Consider the following 22,834-nt stretch of genomic DNA (forward strand, 5'->3'; position numbering starts at 1 on the left):
ATCCTGGAAGAAAGCAGTGGTAGCTGTAATACCTAAAGAGGGTAAGGATCCATCAGATTTCCACTGTATTTACTGTTGTAAGCTACGCACTCAAGTGTGCTAGCCTTTTCTGTACTTTAAAGTGTTTTTACTGCTGTTTTAATTGTGTTTCTGTTTTCAAAAAAGGAAACAATCTATTTGCTTGTTTCCTGCCATTTTCTCTAGCTAGAATAGTCCAGATTTCAGATTTGCTGATTTCAGGACTGCATTTTGAGTTTCAGACCTGGCTGTGGTAGAGGGAAGTCTTTCTGCTTATCAGTGGGAGTGGTAAGCACTGAGCAGCCTATGTATTGCTAGAGGAGTGGTTTCCAGCTCTGAAATTGTATCTTATTGGCCGTTTTGGGTTGCTTTCTATCCCTTTTAACTTTCTGCCTTAAAAACCCATATTTGCGTGACGTGCAGCACCACTAAGCTAAGGTAAACTATTACTGGTGCCAGAAAGTCTACTCTTCAAATTTTCCCCTAGATCCTGCTAGTTTTTATCTTTTTGCTCTCAAGCTAGACTATTTAAGTCCAGCACTTGCTCAGAACTTCTTGCAGCATTTACCGTAGCATATATACCGCTACCAGCACTAAACTTTCCATATAGGAAAGTACACAACAGCTTCAGTGCTTGATAAATTAAGCAACTGTCCAAACATGTCTAAAGGACAGTTCCCGGTACTTTCTCCTGTAAACCTGGTGAACATGGACATCATGAGGCAATGTAGCAACTGCCTCATGTACACAGACAACTCTCTCCTCTTACCTTCCAACACTACGACTTGTGAGAGATGCACATATATTGTCAAATTGGAAGCCAAGCACTCTCAAGCCAAGACTGCGTTAGCCAGTCTTGAGGAGAAGGTTAACACTTGCACCGCACCACATAAAACACATAGCCCTCCAGAACATACACCACCACAACCTTCACATAATATCACTAAACATACATACGCACACTTTCGCTGAGGCTCTCAATAAAAATCTGACCAAGCAACCATCACATCCCAACATAAACTATGAGACACATAGCTCACATAAACAGTGTGCCACTCAACCAAAGCCCCTAAGGCAAAACAGCTTACCAAATACACTAGTCATAGGTGACTCAGTAGTAAGGCACACTGATATCAGACTCACTATGTTGAATAAGGAGAAGGTTACAGTCAGTTGCCTGTCGGGAGCCAGGATCTGCCACATAACACACACACTTAGTTCACTCCACAACAGGTACAAATACAACTCTGTCATTGTCCATGTTGGTGTGAATGACGTAAGACATACCTCACTGGACTACATGAAAAGAGACATGGAGGAGCTCTCGGATCATGTAGCCCAGGCAGGTATGACCCTAGCCCTAAGTAGCATCTTACCGTCACCCAGAAAGATACCACAGTACAAGCAGAAAATGACTGACTTCAGCAATTGGCTAAGTTTCTAGTGTCATTTAAAGGAGATTCAGTGTCTGTCTGCCTGGGATGACATGATCGACAGACCTCGATGCTTTAAAAAATAAACCAAAAAACGCACCACCATGGTTTCCAGACTCCACAAAGTTTTTTTTAACACAAATTAAGTGCTTTCATCAGTCCAAGTTGATTTCATCAGTAGAATTACCAGCCATGCACAGAACTTTTCAATTTAATTTTTTTTACCTAATTTTGAGAAATTTCCTGCATGGATCAGGACATCCCCTTCAGGCAGTGGAATATTAGTTGCAAAATGGGTATCAGAGATGCACACAAACCTTACATAGTCCTTCAGTTTTGGAGTTTCAGGCTGGAGCTCAAATAGGCTCTCACCTATCTCCCTGATATTTACCTCGATGCTTTGCCAGAGATGGCCTGTGCCTGTCACCCTGGGATTCTGGATACTGGCAAAGGCCCTTGCCACCCCTGTAGTGCCTTTTTTAGGCAATGTCCTTATGACAGAATTACCACCGTAACAGATACAAGCAAACAAAATCTGAGGGTTATTCTACTCAACGCCAGAAGTCTAAATCTCAAAATGCACTCCGCTGAAAGCACTCCTTAAATTGGAGAACATCAACATCTGTGCAGTAACTGAGACCTGGTTCAAGGCTCCAGAGAGCACCCCAGCGCTACCAGGATATAATTCATACCACACCTTTCGGCCCCTAAACCCGGACTGAAGACCCAGAGGCAGTGGTGTCTCCATATTCATAAAGGATATGCATACCTCCAGACTAGCATCCCAACATAACTCATCTGAAATGCTTCAGGTACAAGTAATACTGGGTAAAACTGTAATCCAGGTTGTAGCCTGCTATAGATCCCCTACCATGTTCCAAGATTCCCACTCCACATTCCTAAACACACTGGAAAATATTAAGGTAACCCAAATCAACCCAGGTTAACTCACTCCTTCCTCTTCTATCCTCTCTATCCTTACAGTAACTTTATATGTAAGCTTTCTGACAAAAAAAAAAAAATTTTTTTTACATGATATTTTGTTTGCAATTTTTAAATTAATGTTCCCTACTTACTGCTTTTTTGTAAAATTGTATTTAACAATGTCTATGTTCTGTTTCCTATATGTTTTTTTATATCTGTAATTTACCCTTGGAGCTTTTCTCCCCGGGCCTCTACTGAAAATGGACATATATCCAGCTAGACTAGCCCGGTCAACAAATGTAAAATAAATAAAATAAAATAAATAGAGGTACAACCCAACACCCTTACACTGGGAAGACTGTAACTATCCCTCCATTAACTGGGAAAATTACTCATGTACCAACGCACTTGCTCGACGTTTTTTGGAATTCACTAATATCAACACCCTGGACCAGCTCATTCTTACCCTCCACCAGGGGAAGAAACATTCTTGATCTGGACATTACTAACTTGGGCGACCGTTGCTCTACACCAGAAATCAACTCCTGTCTGGTCAGATCTGACCACAAGCTAACAACCATGGATATCCATCCTACCCCCCCCCCCCCCATAAAGGAAACCACTGACAAAAACTTCTCCAAAGTCAATTTTGGGCTGCTAAAAACAGAGGTGGCAAACTTTGCGTCGCCCATGCAAATGGAAAATAGGTGCATGACTGCTGTATGAGCACATACACAAGTGCATGGAACAGGGCATTCCAAATAGAACCAAGACGCTCTCCTCCAAAAAAAGGAAGCCAATCTGGTGGACCCCTGCCATAAACAGACTCTACAACAGAAGGAAGAAACTGTTGCAGAAAAGGGTGAAGTCACAAGACTGGAAAAACTCACTTGCTAATCTCAGCAAAAAACTGAGATGCCTCATCAAATCCTCTAAAGCTAACTACGAAAACAAAATTGCTGCAGATACTAAGGACAACCAGAAGGCATTCTACAGTTATGTCAAGAATTTACAGGGCAATACTCAGATCTGCTCTGAGCTACAGCACAATGGCAACACGTATACCGAGCCAACTGATATTGCCAATATATTGGCTGACCTGCTCCATGCGAACTTTACCCCCCTCTCACCCCCTAAAGGGCAAATCAAAATACCGGAGGAATGACAAGTCCCTAATATCATGGCTGCACAGGTAAAAAACGCACCGTTCAAAGCCATGAATAAAGCTACCATAGGTTCATAGGTTAGTACTAGGCTAACTGCCATTGCAAGCCTAGCCAATTACCCCTTGTGAGACTCAAACCCTGCGCCTTGTGTTTGTAAGGCAAATACCTTAACCATTAGGCCACCCTCCCAACCTGGTCATGGGACCTGATGGCATCCCTGGCTGTGTTCTACATGAACTACAAAGTGAACTGGCACCACACCTGTGTGCCCTCTTCAGTCACAGCCTCACTTCAGGCTTTGTCCTTTCAGAATTGTGCACTGCTACGGTCATCCCACTCCACAAGGGGAGGGGTGACTACTGACCCCGGGAACTACCACACTATTAGCCTGACAAGTCTGATATGTAAGGCTATGGAATGCATCATCACGGACCTTATAAATAGGGACATAGGGAATCTCCAAACTCTGGACCCCATGGAGTTTGGGTTTGTGAAAGGTAGGTCATGCCTGCTCAACCTGATAGATTTCTTTGAGTCTGTCACCAAAGCCGTGGATGAAGGCAAGGTAGTTCACACAGCTTACCTCGATCTTGCCAAGGCCTTCAACACCATCCCTCACTCAGGAATCATAGATTGACTCACTAAACTAGGCATAAACCCCTATGTCATAAGATGGGTTGCCAACTGGCTCACTGATAGAACCCACACTGTCAAAGTAGCTGACTCCAAATTGGGCTACTGACAAGTTACAAGTGAAGTCCCACAGGGATCAGTCCTAGGTCCTCTCCTGTTTGGCATCTACTTCTCTGTAGTTCAAGCCAATACAAATGGACTATGGCTTACCAAGTTTGCCGGTGAGTGCAAACTGGGCGCCATAATTGATTCACCAACTGATTTAGACATTCTACAAAAAGACCTCACTGAGACCAATGATTGGTGCCAGAACCATGGCCTAAAGCTCAGTGCCAAAAAGTGCATTGTCATTCCCTTTGGGAAAAACTCAGTACCCGTGAACTACCACATCGGTGGTAGTCCACTGAACAACGAAGGTGTGATAAGAGATCTGGGGACACAAGTTGACAGCAACCTCTCCTTTGATAACTACATTGCCACTGTGGTCAGAAAGTCCTTCTATGTGGCATATCTCATTACAAAAGGTTTTTCCTCCAGAAAGAAAGAGGTCATAATCCCTCTCTACTCGTCCCTCATTAGACCTATTATAGAATACAATCCCCCATTCGGCATGTACCTCACTAGACACCTACAACTGGAAAGGCCACAAAAATACCTCACTAAGAGGATCTTAGGCCTTAAACACATGCCCTATACAGATAGACTCAAAAAACTCCCGCTATACTCTGTCTCATATCGCTTGCTTAGAGGCGATCTCTGCTTGACCTACAAAGCCATGTCTGACCCAGAGCTGTCAGATGTGCTACATCTAAAGAAATCCCAATACCTCTGTGCCACACGCTCCAGGGACCTCAATCTCATTACCACAATAAAAAGAACATGCTGGAGGGGCGGGTTCCTAACCCAGAGACTCCCCATACTCTGGAATAAATTTCCCACCCACATCAAGCAGAGCACTTCACTGGCCCTCTTCAAGAGAAATCTTGATGAGTGGATGGGCAATAGAAAGTTCACCCCAGGGATCACTTCAGTGGCCTTGCTAGATATGGGCACTGGGAACTAACGTCGGAAAGCATGATGCCAGAGAACTTTTTGGGCTAGGCTTGTATAGGCTGCAGGGCCGTTAGCCTACTACACACCTATGAACGTATAAGATCCAGCTTTATGCAGGCCCATTTCAATACTAAACCATGGTTATAAAGTGTTCATGTCTATAATGGCTAAAGGAATGGCAAACGTAATGCCAAAATGGGATAGATATGTATCAGTGTGGTTTTGTGGAGGGGAGGCAGACATCTGACAACGTTAACACAGCATTGATGATCCAGAGTGAAGCAGAATATAGGAAAATGTCATTGTTGTTGGTGGATCTTGATGCAGAAAAAGCATTTGACAGAGTAAGCTGGGACTTTATGAGCAGGGTAATGGAAGCATTTGCATTTCCTGAAAAAATTATAAGGTTGATTAGTAGAATATATAAAGGATCGGAAGTGAAAATTAAAGTGGGTTGGGGTCCTCTCTGATAATTTCTGCTTGAGCAGAGGAACCAGGCAAGGGTATCCTCTTTCTCCTTTTTATTTGCATTATATTTAGAACCACTGGCAGATAAAATAAGGGACTCAGAAATTCAAGGATATAATTGGTATGGTAGTCGAGAAAAGCTTGGTTTATTTGCAGATCATGATATTTTCTACCTGGCAAAACCAGAAAAAGACATTGCACTGTTGTGGAACATTTTGAGAAAGCTTCAGATCTTTTGGGGATACAAAATTAATGAAGCCAAAATAAAGGCAATAACGGTAAAATAGGTACCCACACATTAACTGGTTCAGGAATACCCATATTTATGGGGATATGATAAAATGAAATATTTAGGAGGATGGATTAAAATGATTTTAGTGTGGTAGCTAAGAATATGTGGGAAGAGACTAAATGGATAATACAAAAACTGAGAAAACGGAAGCTTTGTAATATGGATAGTAAGATACAAAATGTTTTTAATCCCTTTAGTCATATACATGGTCAGGCATATTGTTATAGAACCAGAGGAGAGGTTGTGGGTAGCAATTAAGAGCTGAAGGACTGTATCTGGGAGGGGAGACGGCAAGAGTCAAGTGGGATAAGTTTATTTTTCCAGTAGAACAGGGCAGATTGGGATTACCTAATTTGTTAGAACCTGCCTATGAACCTATGAAGGGGTATTTCAGAGCTACACATTTAAGACTGCTATACATAGCACAAGCAGAAAACTATAATTCAGAGTGGAAAGGGATGATGATGAAACACGGGGGAAGCTCAAGAAACGAGGAGAGACTGGGATTTTGGACGCAGGCCTTCAAGGAGAATAACAATAATCATGCAAAATATTACATCCATAAAGTAGCAGAAAGTATTCTAAGAACTAAACCAACATGGGAATGGAGAAAGAAAGGAGATTCTGCCAATAGGGATGACTGCAATTAGGGATATAGAAAATAGGCAGCTGAAATTTATTGGAGAAAAGTGGCAAAGGAACCAATGTATTGGGAGCACATAACTAGAGAGGGAAAGATGGAATGGGAAGATGCCAAGAACTTATTTGGACTGCAGGTTACAGATTGCCTTCCCTATCAGGGATTGATATCAGCATATAGGCAAAGAGAAAGAAATAGGGGGTCCTAAATGAAAGACCAGCACTGGTAGAATTTTTAATAGAATCTAGAACAGAAGCTGCCATTACAAAAGGAATAATTAGTAGAGTGTATAAAATATTGCATGATAACTATGAGTCAATCAGAGGTTTGAAAGGATTGGGAAGAGAGATTGGATGAGCAATTCAGAAAGAAGCAATGGGAGGATATACGTTTGTCTCCCAAATATGCAACAAAATCTAGAAGATTTAGGATTTTTGCCTAGAAATTTTTACATAAATATTTTTATACCCCAAATAGACTCCAGAACATTTTTCCTCGGGTAGACAGTAAATGTTGTAGGTGTGAAGGGGAAGAAAGAACTAATTGGGAACATATTTTCTGGGAGTGCGGTGAGTTGGCGGACTTTAAGGATTCCTTGCAGGATACACTGTCAGAGATGCTGGGTGGGCAAACTGGTCCGACGAGGGAGATGATTGTTCTGAGCTATGATACAGAATCAGAATTGCCTAGACATGGTAAGGCTTTGCTTTGTCCAATAATGGTGGCTGCCAAAAAAGCAATTACTAGAAAATGGAAATCAAAATCTAAACCAACTATACTGGAAGTAGTGAATATAGTAATAGAGATAAAACAACTGGAATTGAGATCTTTAGGAAAGAGTAGGAGCAAACTGTGTAGGGAAAAATGGGAATAGTGGGAACAATACATACAAGGGAAGAATGAGGTGTAAAAGGTGTCAGGACTTAAAAATGAGCTATGTTTGATGTATAATGTTTGCATCTGTTAATGTGTCAGTATGGTTTGTGATGTAAAATGCTTGGGACTAGGATTGTATCGGTGTGGTTTGTTTTCATTTAAATAAATGTATGATTGCCTGTGTAGTAAGTGATGGTTTAATAAAGATGTTTCTTGTTTTTAAAAAAGCAATAATTGAATAATTTTTGTAGTATTGCTTAGGTTATATGATATATAGCACTGTATGTGAAATATAATGTTTATTTTAATGTAGTTTGATTATTTTTATATGAAGATGAATTTGCCTGTGTCACAAGTGACAATTCAGTAAAAGTGTTTGGAAAAAAAAAGCAGCTCCCCCTTTGAGGAAAATCCAGAGTCCTACTGAGTGGGTTGCCTGTACCCTTAGATATGTATATGTGAGTATTGCTACTATCAGAAATGCAGGCATATATATTTGCATTCGTCACCAGTTATGACAGTGTGTGTAGACCTTTCCTGATGAACCTAATAATGGTGTTTGTCTCATGGATAATCTCAAGAGATCTGTTGTCTGTTCCCTCTTAGAATGGTTGTGAAACATATTGTGGCCTCTTTAATTTAGCATGCGAATTCTACGACCTTTAGGAAATTCAGTTTAGCTTCTGTCTCATCAAGATGGCAGAAAACAAGAGCGAACATCATAAGTAACACATTAGGTGTCAAGTTCTTTATTTTAGTAACAAAGGGTTTCATGATTTTCTTGAGTCCTGCCCTGATTAGATTCACATTTCAGCAGGGGTTATGGAAGAGCTGATCATGAATCAAAAACTGCTGCTTCTAGATAGCTGAGCTGGTTGATTTTTCTCTACGTAAAGTCCAATAATTCTATCTTGAAGGTTCTGGATCCTTTATTTTCCCTATCCAGAACCTTCTCTTAGCAGGTGCTATGAATCTTTAGGGAGAGTCAGTGTAACAGTAATTCATATTAGGAATACAAAACCAGTGTGTGTCCGTGCAGCCAAACCAAAACTAAGAACAGCCAAAGACTCAAGTAGTACATCAGGTGAAAAGAAAGTATCTCACTTCAGTTTGTGTGATGGTCTCACACTGCAAAAAGATAACGTATTTAAGTATAAACACGCAGAAATCCATAGGCGCCAGAAGCTGTTAAAGACTGGGGGGGAGGCGGAGGGTGACAGGGGCACTTAGTGAACTAAAAACGGTAATTTTTTTTAACTGTTTGCTACTACAACATAGGTTCATTGGAAGACATTTTAAGCTTAGCCAATTACCTTTTGGTGCTTGAATTAACATTTTCTGATTGATCTTGGTTATCCACATGGCTGATAATTGTATATTAGCCCTAGTAAGAACAACTGTGATCATACATAGATAATTTGAGGGGGCCATGTAAGGGATATGCAGCATTTAGGAACTCCTCTATCCATTAGTGGCATGAGGGGAAATCCTGGAGTACATTTTTTTTGTTACCCATCCTTAGATCCAAGTTGCATTTGAATATGGATGGATGAGCTTTGCTTTATTTTTATGGATAGTCTGTTCCGGAACAGTGGTAGCCTCTGTGATATATATATCCATCTCTCCACAACATTCAGTTTAGATACCTGGACTGAGTATTTCTGATGCCATTTGACTTGCTGATGTTCAGTAGGTCCATCTGTATTATGTCGGAGGATGCTTTGTATGCCAGACATGTCACCTCTAAGCACTTTGTAGGATACCGAGTATAGTAATAAATCTTTGAAGTGGTCCATGCAAGACCTATTGTTTAGGACTTGTATCCTTTTAGTAAGGTATCGCTGAAGGTATTCCAGTTGTTGCATGGGGCTGGACAGATACATGCCAAAGTGGGCATTATACAAAATGATCGACATAATGAGAGCTTTGTAAAGGGGGACAACAACATCTCTAGAAACAATCAATTTGTTTATAAGCTGTGCAATATAGGAAGGCTTTCTTTTGACTCTGTGCACATGTTGATCAAAAGTTAGGTCACTGTACACACATGTTCCCAAATTCCAGACAATTGGATCAGTTCTCAGAGGGCATTGTCATGATGTTGACACCAGTTATTATTTGGGACAAACCTTCCTGCATGATGATTAAGTAATTTGGGGATTCAGTAACTTTTATCTTGCAGTTGTCTCAAACTTAGCTGGCCAAAGCTCTTTGGTATTTTCTTTTACTTTTGAAATGTATATGCCAAACATAAAAAGTCTCAGCACCGAACCCTGGGGGACTCCATTGGTGACTGGTCTCTTCCCCTGTTTTGATGATCTGCATCCTGTGAGCCAAAAGGCTTGGCCAGGTCAAGGTAATGTGGTATGAACTGTTTTGTCTTCATCCATTGCTTTGGTAACAAGAGAAAAGCTTAAAATTTGCCCATGATTTTGAGCCTTTCACACTTTCCTCTGGGCTGTTTTCAAACACATTTTTAGGGCCATGCATACATACATTTATGCATTCCTTGATTCACCTTCCTTGTATAATAACAGCACCAGTGGTTAGAATGTGTTTTAAATCTGTAGTTTTGATCAGTCCCTCCATTAAGCAATGAAACAAGATGTATGAACCAATAATGACAAAACAAAACTACCCATTTTAGAAAATTTCAAACATAAAAGGCCACTCAAACTTCTCATAATCCGCCAATATCAGTAAGTATGCAGCAAAATGTCTGCAGAAGTAAGTCATCTAAATAATTCCACATTTATGGGATCTCTAACTAATGAAGAGGTTGCTGCTAGGAAGCAGCTCTATATTTCATTGTTTCATCTAAAAATAAATTGGCTGTTACCCTTGAAGAATAAATTGCCTGTTATATTAAAAAAATGATAAGCTTATAATATTGCAACAGGGATTGGATGGCAAACTGATAACAGGTTCATAGTTACTAGGTTACTCCTCCAAAGGAGGACATTCACAAGACTGTAGCATCCACTCCCTTTAAAATACAACATAGTACAGTATCAACAATCTGCTTACTGTGTGAATAGAACCCAAAGCCTTCTGCATCAAAAGTAAGCTACTACCTGTTGTGCTAACAATGCAAACGGTCTTGGAATACGCAGCGCTAAACTTCTCTTCCCCTGAAGCTCTCAGCTCCTTGTAAAATTTTTTATTTATTTAACATTTTTTTTACCAGGAACGTCAGACTTAGAAGAAAGCCAATTTTCAGCAAAGGGCAGGGGCCCAGGGAGAAATGCTCTAGATGCATGTCTTTGTAACATGGGGGGGAAACCAGAGTGCCCACAGGGAACCCATCCAAGCACAGGGAGGACATACAGACTCCATACAGAAGGCACCACAGCCAAGAATCAAACCACATAACCTCTTGCTGTGAGGCAACACTACCACTTGCACCATCCACTTGACACAACTAAATATCTCAATTTCACAGCAGAAGAAATTTGGAAAAAGCCAAAATTTATTGGGGGGCAAAGGGATAAAACCAGGAACACATTTTAAATATTGCTTGTATAATCTTAGAAAGCTGCTAAAATAGTGTTTTGTGTTGCTCTTTGTTTCCAAATAAAAAAGATAGTAAGATTGAAACTTAAATGGCTTTCATTATGATTTGCCAGAAAGCCACAAATCTTAAGAGGAACAGACCAAAAGTATGAGCCAAACTCGCTGAATCACATGTGGTGGTGTGGGTAGAAAATGCAGGACCCTGTACCTAAGGTGCAGGGTCTGAGCCCAATTAGACACGCACACATACACACACACACACACACACACACACACACACACACACACAAAATATCACTTTGGAGCTACACACAAGAAATATTGCTTTGGTTCGGAGCTACACACAAGAAATACTGCTTTGGAGCTACTGCATAAAATAAATGGAACTAGCACTAAACGGCCATCACTGTCACTTTGGAGCTACGGCCCTTTTTGATATAAATCCAATAGCATTGTACCTACAAACTCTAGCACATAAATTATTCCAGACATTAAACAACTTGAATGCATCCTTGGTCAAAGCATTACACTTGTAATTATGTGCAAATGACCTCTAGAAACAGTCATCAACATCTTGGAATACAACTTTCAAACTGTTCTCTCACCACCATGGGAACAGCCAGCAATTCTTCATACAGTAAATTCATGTACTGTTGCTTCCTATGTTTTCTATTCTGTTTATTTGAAATAGAGGATTAAAAATGCAATGCGGAAAGCACTTCTTGCTGATAAGGCTCCCAAGTGTTAGCTCCGTGGATAACTGCTTACTTCTAAGGCTCCACTTCTGGAGTAAGTCTGTGATATTTCATTCTGTTACGCTTATGCAGTAAGTGATGGCCGTTTATTTTATGCAGTAGCTCTGAAGTGGTATTTCTGGCTCCGTTTATTTTATGCAGTAGCTCCAAAGTTTTAGTGAATACCGTTTAGTACTAGTTCCATTTATTTTATGCAGTAGCTCCGAAGTGGTATTTCTGGCTCCGTTTATTTTATGCAGTAGCTCCAAAGTTTTAGTGAAGACCGTTTAGTACTAGTTCTATTTAATTTATGCAGTAGCTAGATAGCTCACTTTGCCATTGGCCTAAATCTTTCTTTATCCCACTATGTTCTGTAAAGTGGCTGGAATTTCCCTCAATACCTTAATCAAATCAATCACAAAATGGTACACAGATTGTTACAGATTTGATTGTAGTAATGTTAGTGTACGCATTGCATTTTTAATTCTGTATTTCAAATATACAGAATAGAAAACATAGGAAGTAACAGTACATGAGTTTACTGTACGCGGAATTGCTGGCTGTTCCCATTGTGGTGTGAGAACAGTTTGAAAGTTGGTGAAATATTTGAGGCATTGCTTAGGATGATATTTACAAATTGTCATCAAGGTTTCAAAACATTTACAGTCAGTTATTTTGGTGTTAGAATGGGCTCTGACGTTGGGTACCACTTGAGACTGCATAGTATTCCAAGATGTTGATGACTGTTTCTAGAGGTCATTTGCACATAATTACAAGTGTAAAGCTTTGACCAAGGATGTATTCAAGTTGTTTAATGTCTGGAACAGTTTATGTGCTAGAGTTTGTAGGTACAATGCTATTGGAGTTATATCAAAAAGGGCCTTAGCTCCAAAGTGATAGCGATGGCCGTTTAGTGCTAGTTCCATTTATTTTATGCAGTGTTTGTTTAGTGCTAGTTCCGTTTATTTTTAGCTTAAAAACAATATTTCTTGTGTGTAGCTCCAAAGTAATATTTCGTGTGTGTGTGTAATTGGGCTCAAACCCTGTACCTTAGGTACAGGGTCCTGCATTTTCTACCCACACCACCACATGTGATTCAGGGAATCTGGCTCATACTTTTGATCTGTTCCTCTTAAGATTTGTGGCTTTCTGGCAAATCATAATGAAAGCCCAAGTTTCAGTCTTGCCATCTTTTTTATTTGGAAACACACAGTAACACAAAACACTATTTTAGCAGCTTTCTAAGATTATACAAGCAATATTTAAAATGTGTCCCTGGTTTTAGCCCTTTGCCCCCCCCAATAAATTCTGGCTTTTTCCAGATTTATTTTGCTGTGAAATTGAGAGATTTAGTTGTGTGAAGTGGATGGTGCAATCAATGGTAGTGCCAGGGTGTTCATGTGCTTGTCCTGGTTTAGGCTTGTCCGACTGGTGAATGGAACTGCCCTGTACCCGTTCAAATGTCAGACATAGCACATGGACAGAGTTGGTCCCGATTTTAACATTCTACCTGTGTTTACAGATGCAGGGGTTAGGGCACCTCTGACCACATTATTAGGTTGGCACTACATAATATAGGGCGGGGGGGTGGTTCCACTACATGATACGGGGGGGGGGGGTTCCACTGGTGTTTCCCTTCACATTTGACTATTTCATTCATTCATGTATACGATGAATATTATTCTGGACATCACTTATGAATTCACTACAGGTATGCAATAGTCCTGTTAACAAATGTGAGAGTTGGTTGGTGTACATATGTGTACAGACCTCTGTGATAGGGGTTGGGAGGGTGGCCTAATGGTTAAGGTGGTTGCCTTACAAACACAAGGTGCAGGGTTTGAGTCTCACAAAGGATAACTGGCTAGAATGGCTCGCAAGAGCAGTTAGCTTAGTACGAACCTATGAACCTAAATAATTGGAGGGAGGGTGGACTAATGGTTAAGGTGTTTGCCTTACAAACACAAGGTGCAGGGTTTGAGTCTCACAAGGGATAATTGGCTAGGCTTAAAATGGCTCGCAAGGGCAGTTAGCTTAGTACTAACCTATGAACCTATGTTGCCTCACATCAAGAGGTTATGTGGTTTGATTCTTGGCTGTGGTGCCTTCTGTGTGGAGTCTGTATGTCCTCCCTTTATTTGGGTGGGTTCCCTCTGGGTACTCTGGTTTCCTCTCATGTTACAAAGACATGCATCTGGAGCATTACTTCCAAGTCTGACTTTCCTGGTAAAAAATGTTAAATAAATACATTTTTTTACAAGGAGCTGAGAGCTTCAGGGGAAGAGAAGTTTAGCGTTGCATATTCCAAGACCATTTGCATTGTTAGCACAACAGGTAGCAGCTTACTTTTGATACAGAAGGCTTTGGGTTCTATTCACACAGTATGCAGATCGCTGATACTGTACTATGTTGTATTTTACAGTGAGTGGATGCTACAGTCTTGTGAATGTCCTCCTTTGGAGGAGTTATCTAGTAACTATGAACCTGTTATCAGTTTGCCATCCATTCCCTGTTGCAGTATTATTAGCTTATCATTTTTAATATAACATAGCCAATTTATTCTTCAAGGGCAACAGCCAATTTATTTTTAGATGAAACAATGAAATATAGAGTTGCTTCCAAGCAACAACCTTTTCATTAGTTAGAGATCCCTTAAATGTGGAATTATTTAGATGACTTACTTCTGCAGACATTTTGCATATTTACTGATATTGGTGAGTGGCCTTTCATGGTTGAAATTTCCTAAAATGGGTAGTTTTGTTTTGTCATTATTGGTTCATACATTTTGTTTCATTGCTTACTGGGAGACTGTTCAAAACTACAGATTTAAAATGCATTCTAACAACTGGTGCTGTATTGTACAAGGAATATAATTTAATACAATCAGGAATGTGAATCAAGGAATGCATACATGTATGCATGGCCCTAAAAATGTGTTTGAAAACAGCCCAGAGGAAAGTGTGAAAGGCTCAGAATCATGGGCAAATTTTAAGCTTTACTCTTGTTACCAAAGCAATGGATGAAGGTAAAACAGTTCACACCACATTACCTTGACCTGGCCAAGCCTTTTGACACAATCCCCTACTCAGGTGTAGTACAAAAGATGAATAATGTAGGAGCAAGCACTTACATCACCAGCTGCATTGCCAACTTAGCTCACAGGATGCAGGAGATCAAAACGGGGGAAGAGACCAGTCACCAATGGAGTCCCCCAGGGTTTGGTGCTGAGACTTTTTCTGTTTGGCATATACATCTCAAAAGTAAAAGGAAATACCAAAAAGCTTTGGCCAGCTAAGTTTGAGATGACTGCTAGATAGAAGTTATTGAATCCCCAAATGACTTAACCATCATGCAGGAAGGTTTGTCCCAAACAATAACTGGTGTCATAATCATGGCAATGCCCTATGAGAACTGATCCAATTGTTTGGCATTTGGGATCTTGTGTGTACAGTGACCTAACTTTTGACCAACGTGTGCCCAGAGTCGTAAGGAAGCCTTCCTATATTGCACAGCTTATAAACAAATTGACTATGACTAGATCTAGAGATGTTGTTGTCCCCCTTTACAAAGCTCTCATTATGTCATTCATTTTGTATAATGCCCACTTTGGCATGTATCTGTCCAGCCCCATGCAACAATTGGAATACCTTCAGTGATACCTTACTAAAAGGATACAAGTCCTAAACAATAGGTCTTGCATCGACCACCTCAAAGATTTATTGCTATACTCATTATCCTACAGAGTGCTTAGAGGTGACATGTCTGGCATACAAAGCATCCTCCGACATAATACAGATGGACCGACTGAACATCAGCAAGTCAAATGGCATCAGAAATACTCAGTCCAGGTATCTAAACTGAATGCTGTGGAGAGATGGATATATATAACAGAGGCCACCACTGTTCCAGAACAGACTATCCATAAAAATAAAGCAAAGCTCATCCATCCATATTCAAATGCAACTTGGATCTAAGGATGGGTAAAAGAAAATGTACTCCAGGATTTCCCCTCATGCCACTAATGGATAGAGGCAGTTCCTATATGCTGCATCCCTTAGATGGCCCCCCTCAAATTATCTATGGTATGATCACAGTTGTTCTTACTAGGGCTGATATACAATTATCAGCCATGGGGATAGCAAAGACCAATCAAAAAATGTTAGTTCAAGCGCTAAAAGGGAATTGGCTAAGCTTAAAATGTCCTCCAAGTGAACCTATGTTGTGGTAGGAAATAGTTATAAAAAATTACCCTTTTTAGTTCACTAAGTGCCCCTGTCACCCCCCCCCCCAGTCTTTTACAGCTTCCGGCGCCTATGCTTGAGCAAGCTGGGCACTCCACTGGAAAGGAAACTTTGATATTCTCACGTATACTGTGATGGTAACCTGTGTTACAGGAGACAAACTTTTGTTTGTACTAGATACTAAAAGTTTAGGACACTTTAGAAGGTTGAGCAGTATACCATATTTGCATCCTTAAAAAAACTTTTTTCCTTTAGAGTAATTTTCTTTTATTTTGATTTTAGGAATCTGCAAAAGTTCCGTAAATGGCAAAGCAGGAAGATTGCAGCTGTGAGCAAAGAAGACAAGAGAGCATGGAGACGAAGTGTTGGGGTAGAGAGTGCAAGCAATGTTGACTGTAGATTCAAACTCAACACACACAAAATGGTCTATGTTATGAACTCCGAAGACTACATGTACAGATGTGGAGCACTTTGCAGAGCCAAGCAGGTAAATGATTTATTGCCATAATGCACACATTATTTTTATCATATGACATTTGCAGTCAAAATACATCCCAGGCACCCCCTCTAGTTGTCCCTTTAATGGATCCAGTGGCTTCAATTCCTGCACGTAGTGTGTTACCCATTTGTTCCTCCACTGAGAGATGAGATCTGAGCCATTAGAAAATCTTAGTGGTTCCCAGCCTGGAAAACTACTCTTGGTCCCTTCCAGGACAGGTGAGAGCCCTTCATATACTATTCAGTCTGTAGTCCAAGGCTGTCACCAGTATGCTGAAACCAGGATGGGAACTAGGCTGACCTGCTGTCCAGTACATTTGTTCCCTGGTGTGGGCACACCAGCCTTATCCTGCCAGGAGAAGTGAGAGTTGGATGGTAAGAACCAAGCCATTTAGTGTTTCAAGTTACTCAGTTCCCCTTTCCTCCTGCCAGCCCTAACTGCTCCATCAGCTCCCTTGAGCTCAACTATTCCTGCAAGCTCAGAAGAACATAAGTGCAATCACATATGACTTCCATGTGCTCAGTAGGATTATTCCCCATGGGAGCAGCACCTAGTGCTTCCTCTAGGTGTAACCAAGGCAGTGAGCAAGAAATGCTTTCTTCCCTCCAAGATGGACAAGCCAACAATGCCTGTCACTTGCATTCCTCCCAGCCTGAAGAAACAATTCATCTTTGATAATTTATAGTTGCCTTGTTTAGTCAGCCAGCTGTTCAGCTTTTAAAATTGCCAGCAACCATCCAGTCCTGATTATCTCTTTCACTTGCATCTAGTTTGCACCCTCAGTGGATTGTTTTCCTTGGCAGGAAGTACCGCATTCTTCTGAGTAAGTGGTGTTCAGCTGTAACACAGTGCCTTAGGCTAGTACACTGAGGAAAGGGCACTTCTTTTGGTGAAATGTAACATTTGATCAGTGAAACAGTCATTTTCACCTGTTTTTTTGCGTAGCCCTTCCCCAGTGAGCTCTCCCTAGACAGTAATTACATACACTGTATCCTGATGGGATATATCGTGTACATTGCAGACATTCCCCCACATAAAGTGTATTGTCTCTTGATTGCTGCTGAGAAATACAAGGTAATACATTCCTGCCAGAGAGACATTTGTTTAAACACCTACTATTTAGGTCTTGTCCAGTACAGTGGGACAAGGCTTTGATGTGCTAGGTATACTGAATAAAAAAACAAAGAACTATAGCAACAAGTCACAAACTATCCAATAAGTGCCACGGCCGTTCAGTAAACTTCGACAAGGTCACAATGGAAGATGATAAAAATCCAAATGGAATTCAGCAACACTGCATCAGAAAATTCCGAAAGAATAGATGCTCAACGGAAAAAATCAATGTTCTTTTATTCCAATAAAACTGGAGTTGCACAAAAAAAATACTCCAATGAACAAGGTTAAGCGCTTTCACCCACTCAACTCGTGGGCTTCTTCAGAACCTTTAATACAAATTGAAACAACCCTTATATATAAAATTATCCTTGTATATGAAATTTAGGTGCCAAAAGGAAGCGGTTACTAGTGAAATGTAAGTTCCGCCCCTACATCTTAATCAGAACTTTCATTTCCTTTAGATTTGGAACCAACAGAAATACATACGTAATATCCTGTACAAAGGTCCGTAGGGCGAACCCGAAACATAGTAATATTTCAATTTTATGAAATCAATCTACCCATAATATAGAGCATCATGTTTAACACAACATAAATAGCTGTAATTGTGAATATGAACACATTCTACTCATTGCATTTTAAACAAGAATTATTTCATTTAAATCGCAATCATTGTACATTTAATTAAAACTAATAATTAAAATAATAAAGAATGAATTCTTAACGATGAAAATAATATGTGCCTAAAAATATTATGTGCCTAAAAATAAGGTAACCTATACCAAATACTACTAATAATAATAAATAAACTTGTCAAATTTATAACTAACCTCTATAAAAAATAATTACAATATTCTAAAATAGGTTTACAAGAGATAAAGTCATTGTGACCAGGATAAGTTGTGGCATCCAGAAAAAGTTGCCACCAAACTTCTTTAAAACTTAACAGTGATTTATAATTGCCCCCTATAGAATCTACAGCTATAGTTTCCAAAATGGCAAACTTAAACTTATGTCCATCATCTGTGGAGTTAATATGCCTATATAGTGCATTAGTTAAATATTTCTTGTGGATACTATAAATATGATCATAAATACGTTGTCGAAAACATCGCTCGGTTTTACCTATATAGAAACACATACACTGACAACATTTCGCTATCTATATTATCATCTTCGTTCTGCAATTCCCATATTTAAGTTTAATAGTAGTATGAGATTCATTTTGAATAGTCATTTTTTTGTCTTCTAGAATATATTTACACTGATTACAAGATCCACATTTGAAGGTGTGAGTTAATTCGTTTGACCTCCTGTTACTATGTGTCCCCTGGGAATCGATAAATTTTTAATATTTCTTCCCATTTTATATGTAATTCTAGCTTTTCTCCCAATTATTTGTATCAGTTTAACGTCCTGGGAAATCAGGTACCAGAACTTATTTATTATATCAATAACCTTATCCACTACCGGACAATACAATAATATTAATGACCGTTGATGACCATTAAAAATATTTTCATCCCCTTTATCAACATCAATCATATACCTAGTTTCAAAACCTTTTCCCAATAAAGGACTATATTTTCTGTCCCTTTCCTGAATAATACAATTACCAATTGAGGACAAAACATCAACAGGATAGCCCCTCTCAACAAATAATTTGGTAATAAATTCAACCTATTTTAGAATATTGTAATTAATTTTTATAGAGGTTAGTTATAAATTTGACAAGTTTATTTATTATTATTAGTAGTATTTGGTATAGGTTACCTTATTTTTAGGCACATAATATTTTTAGGCACATATTATTTTCATCGTTAGGAATTCATTCTTTATTATTTTAATTATTAGTTTTAATTAAATGTACAACGATTGCGATTTAAATTAAATAATTTTTGTTTGAAATGCAATGAGTACAGTGTGTCCATATTCACAATTACAGCTATTTATTTTGTGTTAAACATGACGCTCTATATTATGGGTGGATTGATTTCATAAAATTGAAATATTACTATGTTTCGGGTTCGCCCTATGGATCTTTGTACAGGATAGTACGTATGTATTTCTGTTGGCGCCAGATTTAAAGGAAATGAAAGTTTTGATTAAGTTGTAGGGGCGGAACTTACATTTCACTAGTAACTGCTTCCTTTTGGCACCTAAATTTCATATACAAGGATAATTTTGTATATAAGGGTTGTTTCAATTTGTATTAAAGGTTCTGAAGAAGCCCACGAGTTGAGTGGGTGAAAGTGCTTAACCTTGTTCATTGGAGTATGTTTTTTTGTGTAACGCCAGTTTTATTGGAATAAAAGAACATTGATTTTTTTTTCTGTTCAGCATCTATTCTTTCGGAATTTTCTGATGCAGTGTTGCTGAATTCCATTTGGATTTTTATTGTCATCTTCCATGGTGACCTTTTTTGTGGAAGTTTATTGAAGGGCCGTGGCACTTATTGGATAGTATGTGACTTGTTGCTATAAGTGCTAGGTATACCCTGATCATGTTGCAGTTTTACTTTTTTTCCAGTTTTAATACTTTTTCTTAATTTCTAGAGAATTTTCTTTCTCTTCCTGTGTCTTGTTTAAAAACCAAGTTGATAGAATGCTGTGTATTTCAATATTTTATAAACCATTAGGATGTTGAGTATTCAAACAACCAGTTTGAAAACATTTGCAAAGGTTTATGCAGTTTTTTATAGCTAAAAGTGGCAAAATGGATCATTCTTGTTTGGTGGTACCACCACCACTAAGAGACCAGTCACAAGAGGGTACCTCGGGGCTCAGTACTTGGACTTGCTCCTGTCTGATATCTACGTCTTGGAGGTAAAAGCTAATGTCAAGGGCTTTTGGATGAGTCAGTTTTCAGATGACTGCAAATTGGGAGCTATAATAGAAACCCCCATGGCACAAACATCTAACACAGACAAATGATTGGCGCCACAGACTAAAACGCAATGTGAATAAATGCATTATAGTGCCTTTTGGGAAAACTGCCACCCAGGCTAATTACAAAATCCGTAAGACACCCCTCAGAGATGACCCAATAGTCAGGGTTCTGAAAACATGTAGCAGTTTGTCCTTTGACCAATATGTGGCCAAGGTAGTAAGAAAATCATTCTATGTTGTCCAACTTACTTTTAAGTAAGATCATGGCACCCATCTCCAAGAAAGTCATAGCGCCACTTTGTTCAGCCCTTATCAGACCCATCATTGAGTAAATGCCCCCTTCAGCATGTACATGACCAAACATATGTAAGAGTTGGAACACCCGCAACGGTTCCTTACCAGGAGAATCCCGGGTGTAATTATATTGTCTTTTATGGATAGCTTTAAAGCTCTGTCTCTATTTTCAGTCTCCTACAGCTTACTGAGAGGATATATACCTGGCATGAACAAGGCATCTTTGAATCATGCTTTGACCTTTTGCACATCCACAAAACACAGTATTAGAACCACTAGATCCAAAGATTTAAATTTTTGTTAAGACATAAATAAAACATGTTGGCAAGACAGATATGTGTCTCAGGGGAACCCCATGCTCTGGAGCAGACTCCCATTCATGTGAAGCAAAGTCCATCCCTAACCCTGTTTAACCTGACCAATGGATAAGAAATCCAAAAGTCCCCCTGGGTATAGCCACCATGTCCTGATAGACAGAGGCAGACAGTAGTATCCAAACTAACATACTCCCCCCCCCCCCCCGAAGTAATCTGTAGAAACTTCCTAGTTGATATACGTGCTCCTAATAAAAGTCTGTGGTATATAGAGACACCATTTGGTTGGATTGCACAGTTAGATTTTTAAAGGGCATGGTTCATATAACAATTCCCTCGATATTTCTTCCCACAATATTTATTTCTCTGGACCCCTGTCTAGCAGGACGACTGACATGATCCCCGGGGTGAATTTCCCATCTCCCATCCAGTCATCAAGTTTCCTTTTGAAGAGGGCCAATGAGGCACTCTGCTTGACATGTATGGTGGTAGTTTGCCTGCTATATAACAATGAACTGTGAGGTATGACGAGAACTGTGACATGAAGCAATGTGACAATTTTGGGAAGGTTTTTAGAAAGCATTTTTTTTCAGACACACAAGAGTGGTAGAGTTCTAGAATAGTCTATTAACCCGGGATAGTTAAAGTGTCTGAAGGGCTGTGATGAATACATTCTCATTATCTTGAAGTAGATATTTTAATTTATATAGATCCTTTGTGTGTCATTGAAATATTGGTTATTTTCTGATGTGCATCATCAGACCCCCCTGCTCTTCCACTGTTTCTCAGACCCAGCAAAGTAAAGTTTAAAAAAAAACACTACAGTGAAATGAAATATGACTTCAGTTTAATGAAAATAGCTAAAAACTAATGAAAAGTAATACCACAACCACTTTGTTAGAAGGCAGAATTACTAGCAAATCATATTTTGGGTAACCTAAATACTTTTTATTAACCTAATTAAAAACAATAGCACTTTACCAACTAGCCTAAAAAGTTTAAAAACACTGTAGGAAAAGTACCTCGAAAGCCCTAAGACATGGTATCAAATAAGTGCAGATTGCCTCAGAAGTAGATTTAGAAAGCCACTCAAGAGTCACCCTTTCTTAAAAAACTACAAAAATAGTGTAAAGCCATGTTCATTAGGTAACTGCAGTTACCACACACTATTGAAATGAATAAGAAACAGTATTTCAACCTGAATTAAAAGGAGTAAGGGATGTTCCCTAATGCCCTGTCCAGATTTCCCCTAATAGTATAAAACAGCACTTCAGGTCCCCCCTGAAGAGAGGCCACTAGTCTAGTGGTATTAACACAGTTATCATAAATTAATAATTAAATTTGAAAAAAAGTGAAAAGTTGGATAAATGAGATGTGTGGAAGGTCTGGTTTGTGTAATTCATGAAATATGTTGCTGTTGAAGAATAAGGAGCTTTTCATTGCAAAACTTATTCTTTTATATTACAATATTGATATTTTACATCTGCCACCCCAGATGTCTATGTAGTACATATTTATTTTGTTTGTATTTCATTTGCGTAACCAGGTAAGTTCCACAGAGACCGTCAGTGCCTGTTTTTGGAGTAGCCTAAGAGTGGAAGTCAATCTACAGCTAGCACCCTACAGTTGCAGCTATCCTCCCCCAACACACACCCCTATCCAGCTCTCTAGCAAGGTCTTTAGCTCATTCACTCCGGAGCAGCTCAGAAAAAGCTGCCTGCTTCATTCCACC

At 39.4% G+C, this 22,834-nt stretch overlaps 1 protein-coding gene across 2 annotated transcripts in view; it reads left to right on the forward strand.

Annotated features, from left to right (window-relative positions):
* SIN3B (SIN3 transcription regulator family member B) overlaps positions 1-22,834 on the forward strand; it is a 1,843,877-nt gene that overhangs the window by 1,749,500 nt on the left and 71,543 nt on the right. For both annotated transcript variants that reach the window (XM_044090740.1, XM_044090739.1), the window contains one exon: positions 16,274-16,478. In XM_044090740.1, the coding sequence (XP_043946675.1) occupies positions 16,274-16,478 (205 nt within the window). The remainder of the gene's footprint in view (positions 1-16,273; positions 16,479-22,834) is intronic.

Source organism: Protopterus annectens, chromosome 13.part0 (assembly GCF_019279795.1).
Source record: "Protopterus annectens isolate FY-2018-M chromosome 13.part0, PAN1.0, whole genome shotgun sequence".
Classification (NCBI taxonomy): Eukaryota; Metazoa; Chordata; order Ceratodontiformes; family Protopteridae; genus Protopterus; species Protopterus annectens.